The sequence below is a fragment of the Myotis davidii genome, unplaced genomic scaffold, assembly GCF_000327345.1.
Source record: "Myotis davidii unplaced genomic scaffold, ASM32734v1 scaffold539, whole genome shotgun sequence".
In the NCBI taxonomy this organism is placed as follows: domain Eukaryota; kingdom Metazoa; phylum Chordata; class Mammalia; order Chiroptera; family Vespertilionidae; genus Myotis; species Myotis davidii.
Window position 1 is genome coordinate 910,501 of NW_006290028.1, and position 22,812 is coordinate 933,312.

At 45.6% G+C, this 22,812-nt stretch overlaps 1 protein-coding gene across 9 annotated transcripts in view; it reads right to left on the minus strand.

Moving 5' to 3' along the window:
- Positions 1–1,304: 1,304 nt before the first annotated feature.
- Positions 1,305–22,812, minus strand: part of ELAVL4 (ELAV like neuron-specific RNA binding protein 4) — an 89,948-nt gene continuing 68,440 nt past the window's right edge. For 7 of the 9 annotated variants that reach the window (XM_006762778.2, XM_006762782.2, XM_006762779.2 and 4 more), the window contains 4 exons: positions 8,155–8,308; positions 5,754–5,979; positions 4,093–4,131; positions 1,305–1,917 (listed from right to left, as the gene is read on the minus strand). In XM_006762778.2, the coding sequence (XP_006762841.1) occupies positions 1,548–1,917; positions 4,093–4,131; positions 5,754–5,979; positions 8,155–8,308 (789 nt within the window). In that variant the 3' untranslated portion in view covers positions 1,305–1,547. The remainder of the gene's footprint in view (positions 1,918–4,092; positions 4,132–5,753; positions 5,980–8,154; positions 8,309–22,812) is intronic. The other 2 variants (XM_006762780.2, XM_006762783.2) reach the window with 1 other exon arrangement.

A 22,812-nucleotide genomic window follows, 5' to 3' on the forward strand; every position in this document is an offset into this window, starting at 1 on the left:
TATATATATATATTTATATTGTATATACACATACACACACAACAGAATGACACAATAATATGCTTCTTCCCATAGTTTAAGTAAACAAATAAGTAGTCTAGCCAATCTAGCTATATTTGATCTCGGCCATAGGCATCATCACATCAGCGATTAAATAAATAAGTGTTTCAAGCAACAAAAACAGTGTCTCAAATGTACCAACACAGCCCAATTCTATCAGCATGGGCTACAAAGTGAATTTGAAAATTCCTTAATGAATTGAAAGCAAATGTATCTTTTGTTTTCCTTTCCTAAACACATTACATTTAACTATGATACTAAGATATGTAAATAATTTCGTAGCACCTACTGCTCAGACTAAGAAAGTTTTAGATCAAAAGGAAAAGTAATCTTTTAAATTTTTGTTCTGCTGACATCCCATACTGATGACTTAAAGAAAAACTGTCTTTCAACTCATCTCCTTGCTTTTGGGTTTTGACTGTGGGGAACTGTGGTACCCTGGGTAGAACGAACACTCCTTTCCCCTAGTAATTAATAATTTTTTAATTATTATTACATGCTATGAAAAGATATGAAGATCATCTGTTTATAGCCCATCCTTCAAAAAACAGTCTACGAATCCAGTTTAAAACACACATCTTGATCTCTAAAAAGTTACCAGTGCAGTATGAACGCGACAAAGTTGTCAATTTCCCCTAAATTAGCCAGTCAAAATATTTTTTCTCAAATCCAGATTCTCTTGTAAAAATTCTTTATATTTTATAAAAATAGATTTTTCTTGAAACCCATTTTCAGCAAAGAGACCACCTCTTTGGCAACAATGTTAATGTTATTAAATTGTTAATGTCATCAGGTATCCCCCTGGCCCCCATCCCCTAACAGAAGACTGTTTTAGTTCACATGATATAAAAGAAAAAAGGAAAAATAAAAAAATTTGCAAAAGTTTTTTTTTCATTTTTGCAATTTTTATTATTCCTCTTTAATTTGTGTGGGTATTTTTTTTTTTTTTTTTTACCAATCTGAGTGGATCAACATTTTGGCAAAAAAGAAAAATCTTTTTTTTCCCTTCTTTGAATCCCATTACTTTGTAAAAATTGTTTTATTTTTATTATTTTTTTTTTGTTTTTTATTTTTCTTCTTCAAATGAGCGAATGGTCATCTTAAAAAGACCCACCTTCAAGGAAGGTAGTAAAGTTAGCTGGCTGGGTAAAAATCCCTGCACATCGCTATCTATGTATATTATATTCAACAACGACAGCTATGAAAGAACATTCAATGCATCAAAGGTATTTTTTTTGTTTTTGTTTTTTTTCTAAGCATTATAAAATCCTTTCCTGGTACACCTCAGGATAATCCAATGTTTTAATACTTAGGCAACACTGGCTTATAAAGTCCATGGTTGAATATAAGCCTTGAAAGGTTTGTTTCTCTCTCTCTCTCTCTCGTGTGTGTGTGTGTGTGTGTGTGTGTGTGTGTGTGTGCACACATGTGTTTTGTTCGTATATACTTATATATATATATTTTTTTAATAATTAAGGATGGGAAATTCAGGATTTGTGGGCTTTGTTGGTTTTAAAGGAAACTTGCAAGACTCGGTCTCCCAGGCGGTACCCGTTGAGGCTGGCGATGGCCATGGCGGCCTCGTCATAGTTGGTCATGGTGACAAAACCGAATCCCTTGCACTTGTTGGTGTTGAAGTCGCGGATGACCTTGACGTTGTTCACTGCGCCAAAGGGACCAAAGAGCTGCCAGAGGACACTCTCATCGGAATCGGGGGAGAGGTTGTAGACAAAGATGCACCAGCCTGTTCCTGTGTGACCAGGGATGTTCATTCCCACAAGACTTGTCATCCCATCAATGGTGATTGGGGAGAACCTGGGGGGACAAGCAGAAGGGGGGACTGGTCCAGACATCAGTCTGACCAAGGATAACACAGAGATGCACAGACACAGACACGGGGCAAAGGGCTGAGTGAGTGTTTGCAGGAGAGTCTTCAGGGTTTAAAAACCAAAATGCAAAAACTCATGTCTGTGGCATTTCCTCTGATGGGAATGGCTAGGTTGGCTGAGGCACGTATATGTTAAGAGAAAGGCCTAGGTCAGTTCCTAAAAACCACAGGGAACTACCATAGCAAGGCTCTATCATAGTTCTAGCACAGAATATGTTCATAGGGTATCCACCCTGACCCTTATCCTCCCTCTCCACGGTAGACAGTGAGTTCTTGGGGAAGGGGCTTGATTTCATTCATTCTGTTGCTCCACTTATTTATTCAGTGAAGCACATACAGGAATATCACATAGTGACATGTAGAAACTCAATAAATGTTTATTGATTGAATGAGTGAGTAACATTGGTGGAAGTCAAAACTTGGGAAATTTTATTTAATTTTTAAGATAGATTAAAGGATGACTCTAGAAGTGCTCAAGTCTTCTTCCCTCTTGCTTAAAAATGAATAACAAGACAAAACCAAAAATATCATTGTATAGATTCTTAGAAGGGCAAATCCATGTCTAAGTGTTATTTGCATTATTTCTGAAGACTGTCTTCACCTTTTCTCCTCCAACCGAATGAACTGACCTCACTCAAGTTTATAGGCAGAGAACAGTTAAGTGTTTATGTTAAGGCCAAAGTCAGGGTCAGCAAAGAGGTTTCAACTCTAGTTGGTTATGGCTACCTGGAGTACTTTGGTAGAAAGGATTCTGGGTCCAAATTTGGGTTTAACAGGACAAGAGAATGAATGCTTTTATCAACCAGTGATGTTTACTGGGGGTGGGGACCTGGAGGAAGTGGCAGCCACGCATGCTGCCTCTGTGTCTTTCCTGGCCCCCTCTATGTATGGGCATCTCTCTCTCATCATATTATCTGCTAGAGGGTATCAAAGGTCAGGGACAAAGAGCTGGGAAAAATGTAAAATGTGTGGGAACAGGCAAGCAGTATGCTAGGCAACTGGAGATCATCCCCTTCCTGGTACCAGGATTGAGATTGGAGAGACCAGAGCTCTGATAGCGGAGTCTGCTGTCAAGGTAACATCCTTTACTGTGTGCCTATTCCCATGGTCGGGATACTTACGATGCATGGCCAAGGGAAAGAAATGCCTCGCGCAGGGGGTGTGGTGTGGACTATTAAAGACCACATCTCCTTCCCCTGACTATAGGAAGGGGAATTACAGTGTGCAGCTCTACTGAGCAGGATGATGAAGATGCTATGTCCCTAGCAGCTCAGTGGGGCTTATCAAAAGCACATTTGGGAATCTCATGGACACAGTGACATAATGCACTCGACTTCCTGAGATCAGCTTTCAGATTTGGTCTGGAGCACCCCTGTGCTGCATTCAGAGAGCTCCAAAAGCTTTGACTCTATTTCAGCCCCCGAACTCACAAACAGGCTTTAAGTGAACAAAACAGCAAGTTTAAAACACACATACATATATAATCACGGGAGGATTGATAATAACTGTTAAAACCTGTAACAAAAAACACACAAAACCCTGGTTGAGGTGCACACAGATACACTTCATTCTCAGGTTGTGCCCTCAACGGCACAATGAGGGAAGGCATCGGGGTGGGACACAGAAGGTCATCCATGCATGTATGCATGCTTTGGCCAGGGGCTGGTAGTCCAAAATCTAATTTTTCCACTGACAATCCTAAGATTGTCAACCATGATTAACAAAACGTTCTAATTCTGATTTGCTGGAATTTGCCCTGTTAACGGAATCTTGGCATTGCTAAATGCAAAAACAGTTTGCTCTGCAAGTTTGCAAAATCAGCTGGCAGAGTTGGAGCCTTTCCCCTGAGGGAAGCCACTCGGAGGACCCGACTATCAAGGGCTCGGTAGCTGTGGCACCTGAACCGTAGGAAGAGCCCGTCTGCAAATAAAAGAAAACGTGAAACACACAAACACACGTTGTGTGCCCTAAAAGAAACAAACCAACTGAGGTCCGAAATGAAAATTAAGAATTGGACATGCTGGTGGAAGAAAAAAGGAAGAATTAAAAAAAAAAAAAGTAAAGTTAGTGAATTAAAAAAAAAAAAATTCTAGCCCCAGTCTGTGCCAACACGGACATCTGGCAATCTGTGGAGTTTTAATTACCTCTTTACGCCATAGGCCATATTAAGCAAATTGTCCAGCCTGCAAAGAGAAGGAGGGTCTCTGGGTTAATGCCTCACAGATGGCAAGATCGCTCAATGGAACTATTAATAAGAATGCTCCATTTTCAAAGAAGAAAAGCTCAGCCACTTGCCCCAGTGCTCACGAGCCTATCCACCGCTTTCCTGCCTCCATTACAAGGAATTCATGTTCAGGTCAATGCTGGAGTTTAAAGCAAGTGTCTCATGAATCTCCCTTTCTTTCAAGGCCTGAATGAATCCCGCCCCCCACCTTTCAGGACATTTGTGTGTACTTTATTTTACATCGTGTGTGAAATTGTTAAAAGAGGCGGCTTCTTAAGTTGTTCACATTTTATTATAGTGAAACTTGTGAATACAGGTCTCATATTAACAATTCATGCGCGCACACAATGCATAGCAGAATGGAGCTTTTCTCCTAGTCTAGCTACATGAACTGAATCTTCTTATTACACACATTTTTGGGGGCGGGGAGGAGGAGTTTTGAGGTTAAGATTTTTAAAAAATCAGCTTACTATTTGCAACCGGAAAACACCTCCCGGTAAACTGCTATTCTGTTATAAGCTATTATCTCTCTCATGCCCAGCACCTTTCGGGGACAAGCTATTCACACCACGGGGCAGTAGTAACCATAGTTTCCGCCATTAGGAGCCTGCTGGAAAGGCTTTTTACATAAACACTGCATGTGCTCTCGCACAAAATAAAAATTAGATGACTTGGACTCTTCGTGAAATCATTAACCATTTCCCATTCAAGGGCACGGGAGGACACTGCAGAGGCTGATTTTTCTTCTCACTGTGGCCAGATGGAAGGGCGGGCTCTCTCCCCATGTGATGTTTGAAAAGGAGAAGACCCTTTCATCAAAGGGAAGTTGGGACATGGGTGGAGTAAAATAATTATTTAGAATTATTATGGGTAGGTCAAGAATATTCTTATCACTTGCACAGTGGAGGCCGTTCAAACTCAAACTGCCTTCCTGGAGAGAAACCTGCCTTTCAGATCAGTCCCAGGAGAAAGGGAATGCCCCCCCGCCCCCCGCCTTGCACCAGGAGCTCCCCAGGGGGTGGGGTACCTAAAGGAAACACTGATAAGGCTGGGACACATCTTCCTCCTTTTCCCAGGGACCGCTGACGTCATAGTGAGAGCAAAGTTAACACAAACAGGAGCACCCCTGCGCACCTAACCCAGCAGTTACCTGCAGAAGAAAGAGGAGGACAGGCCAACCCACTCTCTCCGGCAAGGATGTGCCTCCTGACCTGCTCTTTCCTTTCACTTTATTAAAGCCACTGCCTTAACCTTAAGTCTACGCTGCCAAATTCAGTCACATCTGTGATGAACTCTTTTTGAACCTGAACCTTATTTGGTTAAATACAGAAATTGTATTTATGCCAAGGAATCTGCAGTTTCACCACAGTCATGGTGGTAAATTGACAGGGGGATTGGAAGATCCAATCATCTCATTTGACTGGAGTGAACACTGAGGCTGGGGGGAGGGGACTTCTGCACAGTGATTCCAGGAGGCAGAGGCCATGGGCAGAGGCCATCCTTCAGGGCCATGGGCTTCCCTCACCCTCACCCAGCTCTGTACCCAGGTAGCAAGGTGAATGGGCACGAGGGCACCCCTACCTGAACCTCTGGGCCTGGTGGTGAAGCGGGCCAGGGTAGCGCCTGTTGGGGGACTGGTAGAGCTGGGACAGCAGGGCCTGGCTGGACTTCTGGCTGGGGTTGTTGGCAAACTTCACAGTAATCGGTTCTGTAGCACCGCTGGGCTTCTGGCCATTCAGCCCTTTGATGGCTTCTTCTGCCTCGATCCTTTTATCAAAGCGGATGAATCCCACCCCTCTGGACACTCCTGGGGAAAGAGAAAGAACCTTAATAAAGAGTGAACAAACCAAACTGGTAAGAAACCCTCCAGGAAGAAATGGGCTGGGCCCCAAGGACATTCCGTGGGGGATCAGCCCACTGATGGGGCCAGGCTGAGCCTGGCTCCCTGAATATCACACACTCACCAAAACGCACCTGCCTGGATTTCTGCCATCATGTCTTTGAACAGGTAACTTCCACCCACAGAACACAGGCATCTCTCACGTCTGCCACTTCCAGCCCTCCTACACCTCCCTGCTCAGTCTTTATCTCCCTGTAGTTGCTGTGACTGGTCACCCACTGTCCAATGTCTCACCCTCCGGAGGACCCTCCATAGCTAGCAACCAAGTAATCTATTTGAAGAGCAAACTCTGGCCACATTACACCCTTTAAAATCATCTTCTATACCTTTTTTTGTACCTTTTTAAGTTTTTACCTTGTGCATGGTCTCTGTTCCTCATTGCCTCCCACTCCAAACACAGAATAACGAATAGCCCCCACCCCACCCCAAACCCTTCCATGGCTCCATGTTGCAAATAGATAAAGTCCAGGCTTCTTGGGGTAGCATTTAATATCCCTGATGATCCTGCCCCCAAACCTCTGTTGAGCCTCAGATCAGCCATGCTGAGCTGCCAGATGTTCCCAGGACAGGTTGCGTTCTTCCTCGATTTCATGCCTTGACCTGCACCCTATCTGCCTATGCTATAGGACGCATCCTATCTGCCTGCCAGATAACTGCAAGTCATCTTGGAAATCCCTGTTCAAACTCTGCAACCTCAATGGAGTCTTCCCAACAATTTCCAGCAGGAACAGCACACCTTCTCCTGACCTCTCACGGTGCACTGGACAGCCTCTAGCAGGTGTCATGAGCTTTCATGGTGCACTGGACAGCCTCTAGCAGGTGCCATGAGCTCTCATGGTGCACTGGACAGCCTCTAGCAGGTGCCATGAGCTCTCATGGTGCACTGGACAGCCTCTAGCAGGTGCCTTGAGCTCTCATGGTGCACTGGACAACCTCTAGCAGGTGCCCTGAGCTCTCACGGTGCACTGGACAGCCTCTAGCAGGTGCCGTGAGCTCTCATGGTGCACTGGACAGCCTCTAGCAGGTGCCGTGAGCTCTCATGGTGCACTGGACAGCCTCTAGCAGGTGCCGTGAGCTCTCACGGTGCACTGGACAGCCTCTAGCAGGTGCCGTGAGCTCTCATGGTGCACTGGCCAGCCTCTAGCAGGTGCCGTGAGCTCTCATGGTGCACTGGACAGCCTCTAGCAGGTGCCGTGAGCTCTCATGGTGCACTGGACAGCCTCTAGCAGGTGCCGTGAGCTCTCATGGTGCACTGGACAGCCTCTAGCAGGTGCTCATCACACAGGAGTCCAGTCAGGACTCTGCCTCCTCCACCCTGGACCCCAGTGTTTCCTTCGTCTCTGGACCCTGGTGTCCCTCTGCAGTGTCTGTGGCACAGCAGCTTCAATGAAGGTTTGTTGCATGACTTGAAGGAGAAGCACATGCTGAACTGCTCCTGGGGGATGTTTTAAATTGAGAGCAAGTTGGGAGGTGAAAACATTTTGTCATTAAAAATGAAATCTGGGGGTGCCTCGCATTTCTTACTGAGAGGTGGTGGTTGCCTTTCTTTAGCATGGACCAAGTCCTTCAGTACTGGACCCTGGATTCATATCTCTGCACTGCTTCTGACTAGCTGGACCGAAGTCAGATCCCCCGCTTTGGACCTCTGTTTCCTCCTGCGTGAAAGCGGCCAGTGTGAAGTTCCCCCTCACTCTATGGGGGCTAACATCAGGGCTAGAGCGATACCTACAGGTTCTTTTCACACACAAATGTAATGTTACCTGGTTGAGGGTTGAAAGAGACTTTGAAGGTCATATAGTTCCACTCTCAACCCAGTGCCTGAATCGTCCTCACAGCCCTGCCAAGTAGATCAGCTGCTACTGGACTGATTCCCACAATGGAGGGCTCCTGCCTCCTGAGACGGCCCACTTTCAATGTGGGGAGTTGATTGAGAAGAAGTCTTTCTCTTACGTCAAAAATCTGTCCACTCATGACCCATATCTTCTACCCTATGTAACCATCACCCCTCTGCTCCTATGGGTCACAGGGCTCTGGCTGGTGACACTGAGACACAAGGAAAGGAACGACAAAGAAACACTTAACCTGTGACTTGATCAACCAGGATCCGTGAGGTGATGATACGGCCATATTGCGAGAAAAGCTGCTCCAGTTCCTTCTGGGTCATGGTTTTGGGAAGGCCGCTAACATAGAGGTTAGCATCCCTGATTGAGGCAGAGCTCGGGCGGGCATAGGAGACCTAGGAAAAAACAAGAGGCACTAAATCCATTAGCGGCAACAGCTTCCGAGTAGCGAGACCAAGTCTTCCACCAAGACGAGAATGCCTCATCTACCTTTCTAACTCATGGTGTCCGTTTAAATAACTCAGGAGCTCAGATTTTAGCTTCCCTTGTAATAGTAATGAGAACCAGGAGAACAGCAATAGAGGAACAAAAGGAGGGCTGACAATAACTTAAAACAAATGCACAGATAAGGGTCTCTAAGTGCAGAATAAAATAGCTACTGTACTGCAGCTGTTAAATGCAGAACTACCCACGCTTAGAGTTCTGGAGATTTACCTCCTGGGTGTGGGTGTATAGATGATTTACTGTATCCAACACATAATAATCTTTGAATAAATAAAAAAAACCCACCCATAAAATTCTGCTCTGTGGATTTCTCTCCTTGGCACCCTCCCCACCTCACCCCCTTCTTCGTGAGCGCATAAAAGCGATCAGGTTCTCTGCGAGATTTTTTATGTTCCATCCTTTGTGCTGCTCCAATCTGTTCCCACAAGGTCTGCTCTCGCTGAATGACAAAGCGCTGGTGAAATGGGGCTGAATGAACATCTGCTTGCAAAACTGGATATGTGACCTTGTCAGAACATCTGCAAGAACCAGTTGCCTTCGAACTTGGAGGCGGAGCAGACGAAACCACAATAAACAAAATGAGGGCGAGGTGGAGAGGAGGGCGGGCAAGGGCAGCAGGGGAGAGACGCGAGCCTCACCGATGCTTATAATAAGTTCGACTTTGTAAATCTGTCCTCCCAGATCTCTCAACTGCTCCCCCCTCAAAGCTAACACAGAAGTGTAAACAGATCTGAAATTCCATCTGCAAGAAGCCAAATCTGTAGCAGTACACACAAGCAAAGCAAACCCCAGCAGTCATTAATTTTAGACTTTCATTTACTTATTTATTTATTTTTTAAAGAAAACAACATCAGACGTTTGAAATATAATTTACAGCTAGTCTAACAAAAGCACTTTCCTGCTAAAGCTATTTCTGGGGCGGTTATGGCTCAGAATAGATGATGAAAATAGTCATTTCAGAGCACATCTGACAATGTCGGACAGGAAGGGACCTATTTGCCTTAGCATTGTTCAGCCGGGAGTTTTATTCCATCTATAACCAATTTACAAGACCTGCTAAGACTCTAGGGGTGTGTGTGTGTGTGTGTGTGTGTGTGTGCGCGCGCACGCGCGTGTGTGCAAAAGATATAGTCCAGGTTAAACTGGACCTCTGGCATTAAGAACTAAAGCTCCAGTAGCAAGGAGGACCTTGTGTCTGAGACAGGGTCTAGCAAAGAGGAACGAGGCATGAGCAGACCCCTCACCATGGCACTCTCTCTCTTTCCATGACAGAGATGCCAGGTCCCTCTGTGGGTTCCACATCTACAATAGATGTTGACTCAACAGATAAACGATATGAAGGACTAACTTATCTTGCTGATGGAGCAAGGCAGCTCACCTGCAGTGTCTTCACCTTCTAGAAGCTCACGGCTGCCTTCTCCAGGCTCCTCCCCAGGACATGGCTGACAGGCAGAGGGACCTTTACATGGAGGGTCCAGTGTGCATTTTTTGGGGTTGGAGGATGAAGAACCAAAAACCCTATGAGACTGGCCAGGGTGCCACTCCACACGGGGCTCTCCCATGCTGTCCTTTATGGGACAAAGTCTGGTTATAACCTTGCAAAACATTTCTTTAGGCACGAGCAGGGAGCAGTAGGGAGAAACAGAAACTTCATGTATGTTTGTGGTAATGAGAGTCACTCTTGTCTGACCCCTGCCAATTACTGACAAATTATCTGAATGACCTTTGTGTTTCCCTAAAACATACCCTCCTCCCTCTTTGGGTTTGCTCAAGGGGAAACATTTTCCCACCTACTTCCTCAGCTGCAAATCCTACCCCTCTTTCAAGAGCAGCTCACATGCCACCTCCTCTAATCAGCATTCCCTGATCTCCCAACGGGGCTCACAAAGAGCCGCACCCACAGTACTTAACCTGTCCTGACTGATTCACCATCTCTCCATCTAGTCTGTGGATTTCCTTGAGGCCATGGTTGTAAACCTGTGTTTCATTCATCTCTGTGGCTCTAGCTCCCAGCACAGAGCCTGATACCCACAGGGTACTCAATACCCACTGAAAGACTGAATGCACACCACAGCTCACACTGAATGATGCTAACATTAATGGGGTTAATTGTAGCTTGGATTTCTGAGAATGAAGGGGGAATCACTGAGAGTTAAGCATCCAGAACCACAGCTGTGATTCCCCACTAAGCTAAGAGCTAAGGGATAGGCTTCTCATTCTCCAGTGTCTGTGGTTGGAAGGATTGAAACAGTGTTGTACGTTTAGACACCATTTAAAGGTCTTCCCAGCAAACATTGCCTGAGGGTCCACTCTGAGCCAGGCACAGTGCTGCATGCTGGGGATATACAAGACATGAGGACAAGGCATGGGTTTTTTTGCCCTAAAGGATCCCCAAGTGCAATGGGTGCAACAAAGACCACTCAGGAGTTACTCAATAAATGAGTTAAATGGAAGGATGACTAGTATGCTTATGGACCAATCACCACAATGCCACAAATGTGTGCTATTTCAGGGTGATGTATAGATGCAACTGGAACACAGAAAAGAGAGAGACTAATCTCCCTTTAATTAAGGATTAAAAAGGCCAGGAAGGAGACAGAACTGAGGTGAGACTGGTGGAGAAACAGGTGGTGTGATAGTGTCAGGGGTCAGGGAATGGTGGCCTAATGATATCACTCTTCTATTTGAGGACCAACAGGAAGACGAAGGTCAAGGGCTTAGTGTAGGGCCTGCCTGATATCCACAGGGTACATACATGGATTCCCATTAGCTCTGGGCACCCAGAAGTGGGGTACAGAGGGGAGCAGGCTGGGACAGACCTGCTGGGAAAAGGAGCTGGCACTGGGAAGCCAATGACACAACCAGAACCATCTCCTCAAAAGATGATTCTGACAGGGAGATTCTCAGTCAAGGAGAATTCCTGCTACACATCCCCAGGGACAGGCCCCAGGCACACAGCAGCAGCACGTCCTATAGGTGAACAGCACCCTTCTTATCTATCCTCTGCCAAGCCAATTGTTCTCTTAGCTTCCTGTCCTATGTAGAAATAGGAGTGGACAAAAATGACAGAAAAAAAAGATCTTCCCACATTCAATATCCAAAACACTCCTTCCAGTATCTGAACTTTTCAAATCCCCTCATCCATTTATTAAATCCTCATGGAATGACTACAGGTGGTGGCCCTTAGTTCGGGTGAAACATTTTTAAAGGTCCCAATTCTCAGTTCCTGCAGAGTCAGGCATGGCTGGCTTGTTAACCCCACCGAGCCTGGGGCTGCAATGCTGGAGGCAGCGCCCTGCAGAAGCCTGTGCCTAAGACCATGGGGAGCCAGCTTGCTCCATTCATCCAGGATCTCAGAAGACAAGACTGGCATTTCTAGGCCAGCACTGATCTTGCTCTGGAGCTTGGTAAAAGCTGAAAGGAGGGAGCCTACTCCTCTCTCTCTCTGGGTAAGGGTGGCCCACAGGGAGGGGAGGATAAATGGCTGACTTTATAAATAATCTTGAGGGAAGATCTGCAGTCACTCCAAATTCCCCATCCCTCTCCATCCCTGCAGGCTCACAGCAGCCCTCCCCCTCCAAGAGTGACAGTATGGCCTGGAGCTATGCATCCTGACTGTGGGCAAGTAGTTGACCTTGGGAAGTCATTGTATGTTGATAAGTCTCAGTTTCTTTACTGGTAGAAAGGAGGACAGTTCTCCTTTGATGGGTTATTGTAAAGCGTTGAGATAATGGGTTGAACGTGTCTAGCACATGCTTAGAATTTAGTTGATACTTGGAAAGTATGATTACTGATGGGTCATACAGGTGTTTGTGGGCCAGCCTGGGACTCCAGCCCTCATTGGGACACACTTTTTAGTTTTATCACAAGCAAACATTTGGAACACTGCCAGTGAGTTCCTGTGGAGGCACTGACCTCGGTCATCCTGGTGGGTCTGGATCATCCTTGACCTCTCCACAGCCATGAAGTAGCCCTAGCACATCCCTACAGGTTCCACTGCTTCCCGTCCCATTTTCCAAAGTGACGTCACAAGGCAGCTCTCAGCGATTCTCGCCAAGGTGACAAGGCAGGCATTGCCAATCCTCACAGACGGGGCAGCAGGACCAGGGCTGGGGCTGCCCCTTCCCGTACAATACTCACAGGTGCCTTCACCTGTGCACTGCCAGGGCTTGGCCTGGGTAAGGAGGGAGGAAGAGCATGGTTTGGGGAAAACCATTTCCTGAATCATCTGGCAACGCCTGCTCCTTGTCTGACCCACCATGGTAGAGAAAAGGGAGAGGACTTGGAAAACATGATAAAGGCATCATCTTGGGTGTTATTAGGAAGATAAGATGAGAGGAAAGGCCATCTTCTCTGCCCTGAAAGGGTGTTCCTTCAGGAAAACACTGACATTAGAAGATCATTCATTCCACCCCTTCCTCAACACTTCCAACGTGTCAGGCCTTGTGCTATGGGTGAGGGCATCTCTGTTTCAAGGGCCCCACAGGCCACTGAGGGAAGTAAGCAAACAAGTGAAGAGTGAGACACAGAGGGTTGTTCATGATGGGGATACTGAGGGGGATACACATTTCATCCTCCCTGTGCTTCCTTCCATGTGGAGGGAGCCCCTATAGGAGCAGTGCAGGCCAGGGGAACGGGCGTGCCGACTTTGAATAGGCCTCAGCAAAGGGGATGGGCACATGAGCCTCAGCCGCTGCCTGCTTCCTCCCTCTGGGAGTCAGATGCCAGCTGGAAGCACACTCTCTGCTCCAGGCTCTCAGGTCCTATGGGAGCAGGCTGTGCTCTGATATAGGGAGGCCTGTGGGACCAGACCACCTGTGATGGGGCGTGTCAGTCTGTCCAAGTGTGGGGTTCTGTGTTAGGAAGCCTATTGTGCCCATGGAACTCATCTGAGACTTAAACAGTATTAAGATGACCTTAGGATTCCATATCTTTTACTCTTTTGCCTCATTTCTCAATGGGCTTAGAACTTGGAGGCATCACTTGTTGGGCACTTCAAATTACAAGAAGGACTTCTATCACTGACTGGGTGTTTTCATGAGCTCAGCATTCTATTCACAAAACTGCCAATTTCTACAAAAACAGATCATGGTAAGTGGAAATAAAGAGGACAGGTGACATTGGAAATAAAGCACCATCCTTGAAAACTGCTTACAGAAACTTGATGCTGTAAGTGGCCTCAAATGTTCAAGGCAGGCCCGGCCGGTATATCTCAGTGGCTGAGCACCAACCTATGAACCAGGAGGTCATGGTTCAATTCCTGGTCAGGGCACATGCCCGATTGTGGGCTCGATCCCCAGTGTGAGGCTTGCAGGAGACGTCCAATCAATGATTCCCTCTCATCATTGATGTTTCTATCTCTCACTCCCTTTTCTTTCCCCTCTGAAATCAATTAAAAATATATATTTTTTTAAAAGTTCAAGGCAGGATCCAAACAGCAGGCCACTCACCTTACACATTTCCAAGGACAGGAAGCTCACTACTTCATGAGGCATCCTACACCATCATTGGTTAGTAGATAATTATTTCTTCTACTGAGTTAAAAGCTGTCTTCCCCAGAGTTTCTATTTCTAATCTAGCTCCACACACTAGGAGTATCCTTCCTGTCTTCATCACCCCTTATCTTGTGAGTCTCACTGGTAGGTACTGGTTAGAATATCAGGCAACAGTATTTTTAGACAGGTCACTTCAAGGAAGTTCTCATTTATCTTACCTTAACTGAAATTGAGCATCTATTCTGGAATGGAAAGGCAACAGAGTAACCTCATTAAGAGCAAGAACTTTGAGGTTGAAGAGATGTGAGTTTAAATCCAGATCACTTACTGGCTATGTGTCCTTGGGGTAAGTCACTTAACCTTTCTGAGCTGCATTATTTGAATAACGTAGTTTAGAAGCTTTCTAATAGAGATGTTTGAGGATTAAACAAGCTAATGCATATAAGATTCCTGGACACAATGCCTGGCACACAGTAAGTGCTCAATAAATAATGGCATTGGTATGATTGCTATGCAATCAGGCCTTATGCTAGACATTGAAGGTGCAGAGATGAATTCAATAGTTCCTGACATGTAGGACTATTAGTCTAGCACAGGACACACACACACAAATAGATAATTTCAGAATATCAGGCTTCAGATTTCCCCAATCTGTTGTAACACCTATTTTCTGAGCAAGCAAAACCTCCCTAGAGCATACAGATCCCTGGGGGACATTCATTTCAAAGAGACCAGGAGAAGAACAGCAGCAGAGAACAGACTCTGGTGCTGCCAGGGCCTTTTAGGAGGAACCCTTTCAAGGACCTCCGATCCTACTCCAAGAGCTGGGAGAGAAGAAAGAAGCCAGCTGGCTCCTGGAAACTACAGCTTTGACTGCGAGGGCTGCAGACAGGACAGGTGTCAGCATGAGGACTGGGACCACATACTTCCCCCTCCTGCCTCCTGATACATGATATTCTGTTATCTGGGGCAAAACCTGATGCTAACATTTCCAAGGGAGTTCTGAATGTGCCACTTCTCCCTGCTCAAACACTTTCAAGGGTTCTCTAGCACCTTGTGATGGAAGTTCCAATCCTTTACCTGAGCATTCAAGTCAGACCTCTCCTCCTACTAATCTCTCCATGCACCTTCCACCTCAATTCAAACTAAAAAAGGTGAATGTGCACTGAAATTTTCTACTTCTATGTCTTTGTTCTTGCTGTTTGTTCATCATCATCATCATCAAAAAGGGACTCCTGCCCATCCTTCCAGGCTCAGCCTGAATGCTGCCTCCTCCATGAAGCCCAGGCACCAATGACTGCTCTCTCCTTGGGCTCCAAAGATGGTACACATTTCAATGGCAGCAGCTATCACACCCTGCCTCCCATCAGCCATCTGTGTCAACACTGAATCTGCCCTAATAGTCTGAGCATTCTGATGGCGGTTTGTGCAGACCTCCTGTGGCATCTAGTTGTGAAGCCTTACATAGGGCAAGTGCTGAATAAATGCTCTCCGAATTGAAATGGAAAGCTGAAATATACTGTCTGCAAGGACATTTAGTCCCCGGGAGAAGAAGCAAAAGGGAGTCATGGAGTTGACGAGTATCTAAGAATATCACGAGAGGCTCTGGCACACAGTAGGCCAAATAAATGTGTGTTCTAAAACAAAGATGTCGTGATGGATTCGTGTGCTTTACACCTTCTTTTTAAAAGTCCATCAGGTTATGGAGGAGGCTTACTAAGTACAAGAATTTCGCTATCTGTCTGATGGCCCTAGAAGGGAGAGATGTGCTAATGGCTTAATGGCCTGGCTAGTGGAAAAGCCGCTCTCAGACTCGGGGCTTCAGACACTCAGTCACTCTCCTCATTAAACTGCAACTCCTGACTCTCGCTTTATGAAAACCTGATAAGGTCACTGTGGCCACCTGGAAGCTCCATAATAACACTTGCCACTATACAAAGCCTTTTATGTATGCTGCCCAAGACTCAACAGGACTCAGACTCTGAAACAGGTAGATGGAAAAAGTCTTCCCCTCTTCTCATGGAATTTTTACCTTAGAAGTCAACTGTATTCAGTTTCATTCTGGGGAGCATTACTAGAACACACACTGTATGCCATGGTGAGATATTATTAGTTCTATTTTCCAGATGACAAACTCTAGCTCAGTGAGGTCAACTATTTATCCAAGGTCACAAAGCTGAACTAAGACAAAGCCAGATATGACTTCAAGTTTGGGGATCTTTCCCTTATGGTAGGCTGATGTGGACAGACAGTGAAATAGAAGGCATGTACTTGGCACATACTGCTCTCGCCCTGAAATGTTACTAGGCTGGAAAGATCGCGCTCTAATGTTTTAGTTAGACTGTTAGAGCTGGAAGGAACCATTCCGCAGACGGGGAAATAAGTCCAGAGAAGTAAAGTAAGTTCCCCAGGTCATCCTGGTAGTGTTTGACAGAGCTGGGTCTTGTCTCTCCATCTCAACATAGAGCTCTTCTGACTGAATAATGAGGGGGAAGGGATGAGGGAAAAGCTCAATGACCTTTGATAGGCCACTGATTTGCCCTGGGGCTTTGTGATAAGGATGGAGAAGAGATTATTTCCCAGGGCCACTGAGATTTTAGGCCAGCATTGCCCAATAGAATGCTTGGGGACCATGAAAATGGTCTAGATCTGTGCAGCTGAATTTGGTAGCCACTAGCTACATGTGGCTACTGAGTACTTCAAACATACTTAGTGTGACTGAGGAATTGAACTTTTCATTTTATTTAATCTTACTTAATTTAAATTCAAATTATAACCATATATGACCAGTGGCCACTCTCCTAGAAAGAACAGCTCAAGGCCGAGGAGCAACATGAAGTTACAGCATCTCAGACTGGAAGGGATCTTAAGGATCATTTAGTCAGACTCCAGTCGGGTATAGGAATCCTGTCTTCATCATCCTTAGTGACTCCATTTGAATGCCTTTGACAATCAGGGACTCATTATCACCTAAGGCTAATGTTCTACCCTCATAAGTCCCTAAGTTCTCTTCCCAGATTCTTGAAATATAGGATTGAGCTTTAGAGTCACTTCAGACTCCCTCCAGCCTCCCCACACTTCAGGGTAATGGAAAAGCAATCACTGTGGGGTGAATGTGTCAGGTTTTTTAAAATCATGAAGCTGAGAATGAGATACAAGACAGCAGGCCAGAGTGGCCAAGAAAGGACCACTATTTCCTGTGATTTAGAGTCCACAATTCTCCTAACACGGCCAAGGTCTGGGTTTCTTTTCTAAGCAGCTCGCAACACATGGTTGACTGATTTTACACTTGAAGGCTGATAAAGCCCACGCCCCATTCCACGCACGTCTAAAAACCTGCATGTCCTCCCAACCTGGACCTGTCTAATTTTCTTTTGTAATCCAGACACAGGACACCGTGGATGGCCTCTAAGATGCTGGATCATATCAACCTCACTGGGCAGGGACAGTAGGGAAACCACCTCCCAAACTCCTATCCCTGTATCTGAAATTATTCACTCAAAGGAAGTGAACAGGGCCCTGGGATAGCACAGCAGCCAGACAGAATCTCTCGCGGAGACAGCAGCTTGGTATGACTGGGTAAATGGGGCTCCGGTTTCCACTGGCCTTGCCCGTGTGCCCTCTCCTTGCTCCTTGGGGATTCAGTGATCCAGCTGCCCTTGCTGACCTTGGCAGGGGAAGTGCTCCTGCACTGCCTCTGCCTATAGCTATATAATGGGGGAGGAGAAAAAGGCCTTTTTATTATTAACAAGACTGAGGGAGGCAGTCTATTATTCCTGGGTGGGGTGATATCCGTCAGCAAAAAGTGATCTGCTAACTCTCCGGAAGCATTAAGAGCAGTGATAGGAGAAAGAATTGCTTATGCCAAGTGCAAAGAAAAGATGCCTCAGCGGAATGGAGGCCTTTAGCAAGGCGGGTGGATGCTGGGGGAGGGAGGGAAGCCCGGATCCCTGATGACCCCTGGCAAGAGCAAGAAGCGGGAGGGGCCAACTGGAACCTGCAAAACTCAAGTGTGGGAAGATTCCCCTGGAGGCACCGTTAGTGCTATTAGAAGAATAAAGTGAAAATGGAGAAATGGCTAAGCCGCATCACAGCCCAGGGAGGCTGGAATGAAGAGGGCGCTCTCCCTCTCCTTCCCGGAGAAGGGAGATGGTTCCTTTTGAAAAGCCTTCCCCTTCTCTAGTCCTGCTCCCCCCTTGAACTGGGCTCCTGCCTCACAATAAAGCATCTTCTTACTCTCTCACCCCATTTCCCGACTGAGTGCCAAACCTCCTGGGTTCACTGAGTGGCAGAAACAGCCCTTTTCTCACCTCATCCCTGAAATCACTCACACCTCCAGTTTGGACAAGAGCTGTGCTCTGTGACTGTTTTACTTAGAGTCATAATTTTATAATTTGAGTAATCGCTTAATGCAATTATTGGAAAAAGACAAGACATATAGAGTCATAATTTTATAATTTGAGTAATCGCTTAATGCAATTATTGGAAAAAGACAAGACATAAAACCATTTGCAAACATGCAACTCAATGAAAAAAGGAAGGACATATATAAAGATGGTAACTGCGTTGAGTTGGGAATGGCTGATACTGCCTTCATTATAAGATAATACATTTTCCAAATAATTCTTCAATAAGCATGTCTTGCTTTTAAAGTGAGTAAAAAAGCTCCCAGGAGAGCTTATGAAAAACCAATGCCTAATGCTGACACAAACCTACCACAACAGCCTGCTAGCTGCTGGTTTCATTCAACAAACACTCCTAATGAATCTTCTTAGAACTTTACTTTACCAGCTCCCTCTCTTGCTCAGCAACTTACTTCCTTGTACAGTTCCCTCACTTGCTTAGCTCCCTACTTCCCACAGCCCCCCCAAGCCAAATGGGAACCCTGTAGCCGCATGACCACCCGTCTCACTACATTAGAGTCGGTCCTTGGCATGTCTGTGTTCCCTATAAGACAAGAGCTTCCAGAGTCAGCAGCGAACATTCCCTAATGGCGCTCCTCAAACATGGGTTAAAGTCTAAACAGAGGTCCTATTACTGTGAACATTTTAGCGGGAGGAATTCCAAACTCTCAAATCCAGTTTGCAATCACTTTTTGCTGAAGGGTCTCAGTGTAACTTGAACGTGTACCCAAACTTCGGATAAACATATCTCTCTTTTGAAGTACCACAGAGCCATCTGATTTTCTTTGTTCCTAATTAACGTGAGACCTGGGGCACTGCCCTTGGTTTTGATAGCATGCTTAACGAGAGGCAGGATTTACATTGCAAATTCAGAGGCTGCTCTTTTGGAGCCCATGTTGAGGTCCAGGACTGGGACAGGCATCGGTGTGGGGTCCAGGAGTACTGGACATCATTTTCTAGACTCCAGAGCCACTTCACCCAATGCTTTCCAGAGTCTAAAGCAGCGGTTCTCAACCTGTGGGTCGCGACCCCTTTGGGGGTCGAATGACCCTTTCACAGGGGTCACCTAAGACCATCGGAAAACACATATATAATTACATATTGTGTTTGTGATTAATCACTATGCTTTAATTATGTTCAACTTGTAACAATGAAATTGGGGGTCACTCTATGTTGGAGCCGAGTTGTGTGTGTGGGGGGGGGGGACATGCGGGGTGGAGAACTAAACAAACAGCATCCCCAAAGCCCTAAGTGGGGCAAATCATCTCCACTGGGTTCAGGGTTGAAATGTTGAGAAAAGACTCCGTTTCTTCAGTGAGGCGCCAGGCTGCCCTGGCGGGTTGGCAATGAAAGCCCATGACTGCCTGGCATGCAGCGATGGGAGAATCGCTGGGGCACTGCCTGGGAAGCAGGGGTCTGAGAAGGAATGAGCTGAAGTCAGGTCAGCGCTCAGGTTGATGGCAGAAGCCCTGAATCACGAGTCTGTTTACTCAAGAGCCTGCAGGAGCCACACAATCCACTTATTTGCTTTTTATATCTCCTTCCCATGCCAGGGAGTATAACTCGTGTGTGTGCAAGGCCAAATGCACACCCACATCCTCACAGAAGGCACGTGCCACTGAACAAACAGGCAGGGCAACATTCCAACATGTATGATCTTCTGCCAATGCCCCCTTTAAAACATTTCTATGTTGTTGTTACTCCAAATCTCACTACCAATGGTGTGATCCTCAGTAAGTCTCTTAACCTCTTTGGGCCTCAGTTTTCTCATTTATATAGAGAGCACCTCCCTCCAGGGTTATTTTAAGAATTGGAGCTAATCTGCGTAAAGCACCTAGCCCCAGGATGTTTCAAGATTTAAATGCAATCGAACATGTGAAGGAGATAGACCAGAGTAAATATTCAGTGTCAGCATTACTGTCATTATTATTTCCTTTCAAGCTCATGGTCACATATGAAGCAGCTCCTCTGACAGAGGGCTTCACAGAACCTCTGGACGCTAACTCAGCTCCACTGCTGGCCACGTGTGTGGCTTTGGACAAGTCACTCCATCTCTCTGAGCCTGCTCTCCAAGATGAGGGCTGGGAACGTGGCCACTGTCCCCCCACTAACGAGGTTACAATCCAAAGAGTAACTGCTCTGCAGTCCCATGTTTGCAAACGTGTACTACATGGTTCCGAGGAGATCTCTGTAATCCATGCTTCCAAAGAAGATGCTTGTTTTTCCAGGTAGGCAAGTAATCTGCAGTCATCCACGCTGGTCATGGTGGCTGACTTAGGAATCACTCTCTTTCTCTGCTTTGATGCTGTGTCTACGTCATTGTATTTTTCTTGAGGACAGATACCGGGCCTTGCCCTCCACACACCCTCAGTATTCACACAGTCACATTACATCCCCTTAATAAATGGGAAACAAATATTTGGGGAACCATCATTTGTGGGCACCTTCTCCTAGCAGCCCAGTAGTGAGTCATTCACTTCCAATCAGCAAAACAGAGCTTGTGTATTTAAATTTGAGTTCAGAGGCTTCCAACTGTTTGTCCACAGGTCAACTATTAAGTGATGTTTGGCCCACCTACAGAATGCTTTAAAATGTTTTGAGTTGGTATCCAATCTCTAGAAATTGGGAGACTTGGCATTGAAAAAAAAAATCTAGATTTCAGTTTCTATTAACAAACGGAAGATCTGGCGGCAATCTCTGCTTAGACCATCAGCAGTAGCTAAAGAAAAGCTGCCCTCTCTCCTGTGCCACAGCTCACTACAGCCTCCACTCCCCACTTCCCACTTTCCAGAACTATCTCTGACTCTAGCTGTTAGGCATTAATCTTCAAGGCATAAGAGTGGACTTGGTTTGCCTGCATCTAGGTTGTGCATTACATTTAAAGTAGTGTGTTTTGCATGAAGCACTCCAAATATGCTCCATAAATGTGAGAAGGAGGGACTAACTTGATTAAATTTTGCAAACATGTACTAGATCAGCGGTTCTCAACCTGTGGGTCGTGACCCCTTTGGCGGTCGAATGACCCTTTCACAGGGGTTGCCTAAGACCATCCTGCATATCAGACATTTACATTACGATTCATAACAGTAGCAACATTACAGTTATGAAGTAGCAATGAAAATAATTTTATGGTTGGGTCACAACATGAGGAATTGTATTTAAAGGGCCAGAAGGTTGAGAACCACTGCACTAGATGGTTCCAAGGAGATCTCTGTAATGCATATTTTAAGATAACATTTTTTCCCCCAGATAGACAAGTTTTCTACTCCTTCATGGAGTTAGAGTAGAGAGAGATAAATCTCATGTCACTTATCAAAGCAAACTGAAGCAGAAAAAGTAAACAGAGGCCCGAAAGGCAGAAAAGCAATTTTTAAAAATTAATAAATGATGAGACTATTAACAGCACATGAAAAAGGTTTGCTTTTCCTCTCCCCTTTAATATGATTTTTACCTTAAACAGTGTGTCCCTGTAGGAAAGGGAGGAAAAGTTAATAAAGGAACCTATCACTCAAACTTAATTTTTAGTATGGCAAATAAACTGCTTTAATGAAAGGGCTGAAATCCCCAGGTTTGCACATTAAACTTTCATTCGTTGTAGAGAATGGAAATTATTGATTTAGCCGTGGCATCATGCATTTTGAATCCTACAGTGGCTTGGAAGCCCACGTTACTGCTGGGTGCAAATGTGTTGGCAGCGTTTTGATGCTGGGAGAGCAGAGGGTAGGTGAGAGGTAGGGAGAGGAATATAGGGAAGAAAAGGAGGGAGACTGGCTCTTCACAGAAAGAAAATAATGTTCCTCGTTGCCAAGATCCACTTAGACAAAGCACTACTTCTGACGGTATGATGGGCCAGGGGTGCATTCTGAGATCAGAAAAGCTGGGTTCACTCGGTCTTTTGGGAAATGCCTACAGCTTCAGGGATCACTTAACAAAAAAACCACACAGAATGGATGGCTGATGATTTAAGCCTAAGCTCTTGGGGAAGTTTGGATTTCAAGAAAACTGCAGGGAAGAAAAGTATCTTTCTTGCTTCAAGGTCAGGGTGTCCATCAAGGGAAGAGTAAACATCTGACATTCTAATACTGAATTGGATAGCACAGAAAAATCAATCCAAACCACAAATACAGCTCTCAACCTGGTGTGGCCTCATCACAAAGTCAGGTGACAGGAGCATCCCACCTTTACTTAAAGCACAAAAATAGGTATGTTTTTCTTTTGAAAGAAATTAATTCTCCTACCTCTCAGAGGACCTACCCTGTATTTAAGCAACACTCAATTATTTCCTCCTTAGAGAATTCATAGGGATTGATTCTAAGCCAAGACTGAAGCAACCTGAATCAGGCCTATTGTGGGGTCTTTGTGTACCACAGACTGTATGAGATCAGGAAAGATAATTTCTAATCATCTTTAGAAATAAGCTAAACTCAATTAGAAAAATAAACCTGCCCTGGCCAGCTTGGCTCAGTGGATAGAGCATCAGCCTGTGGACTGAAGAGT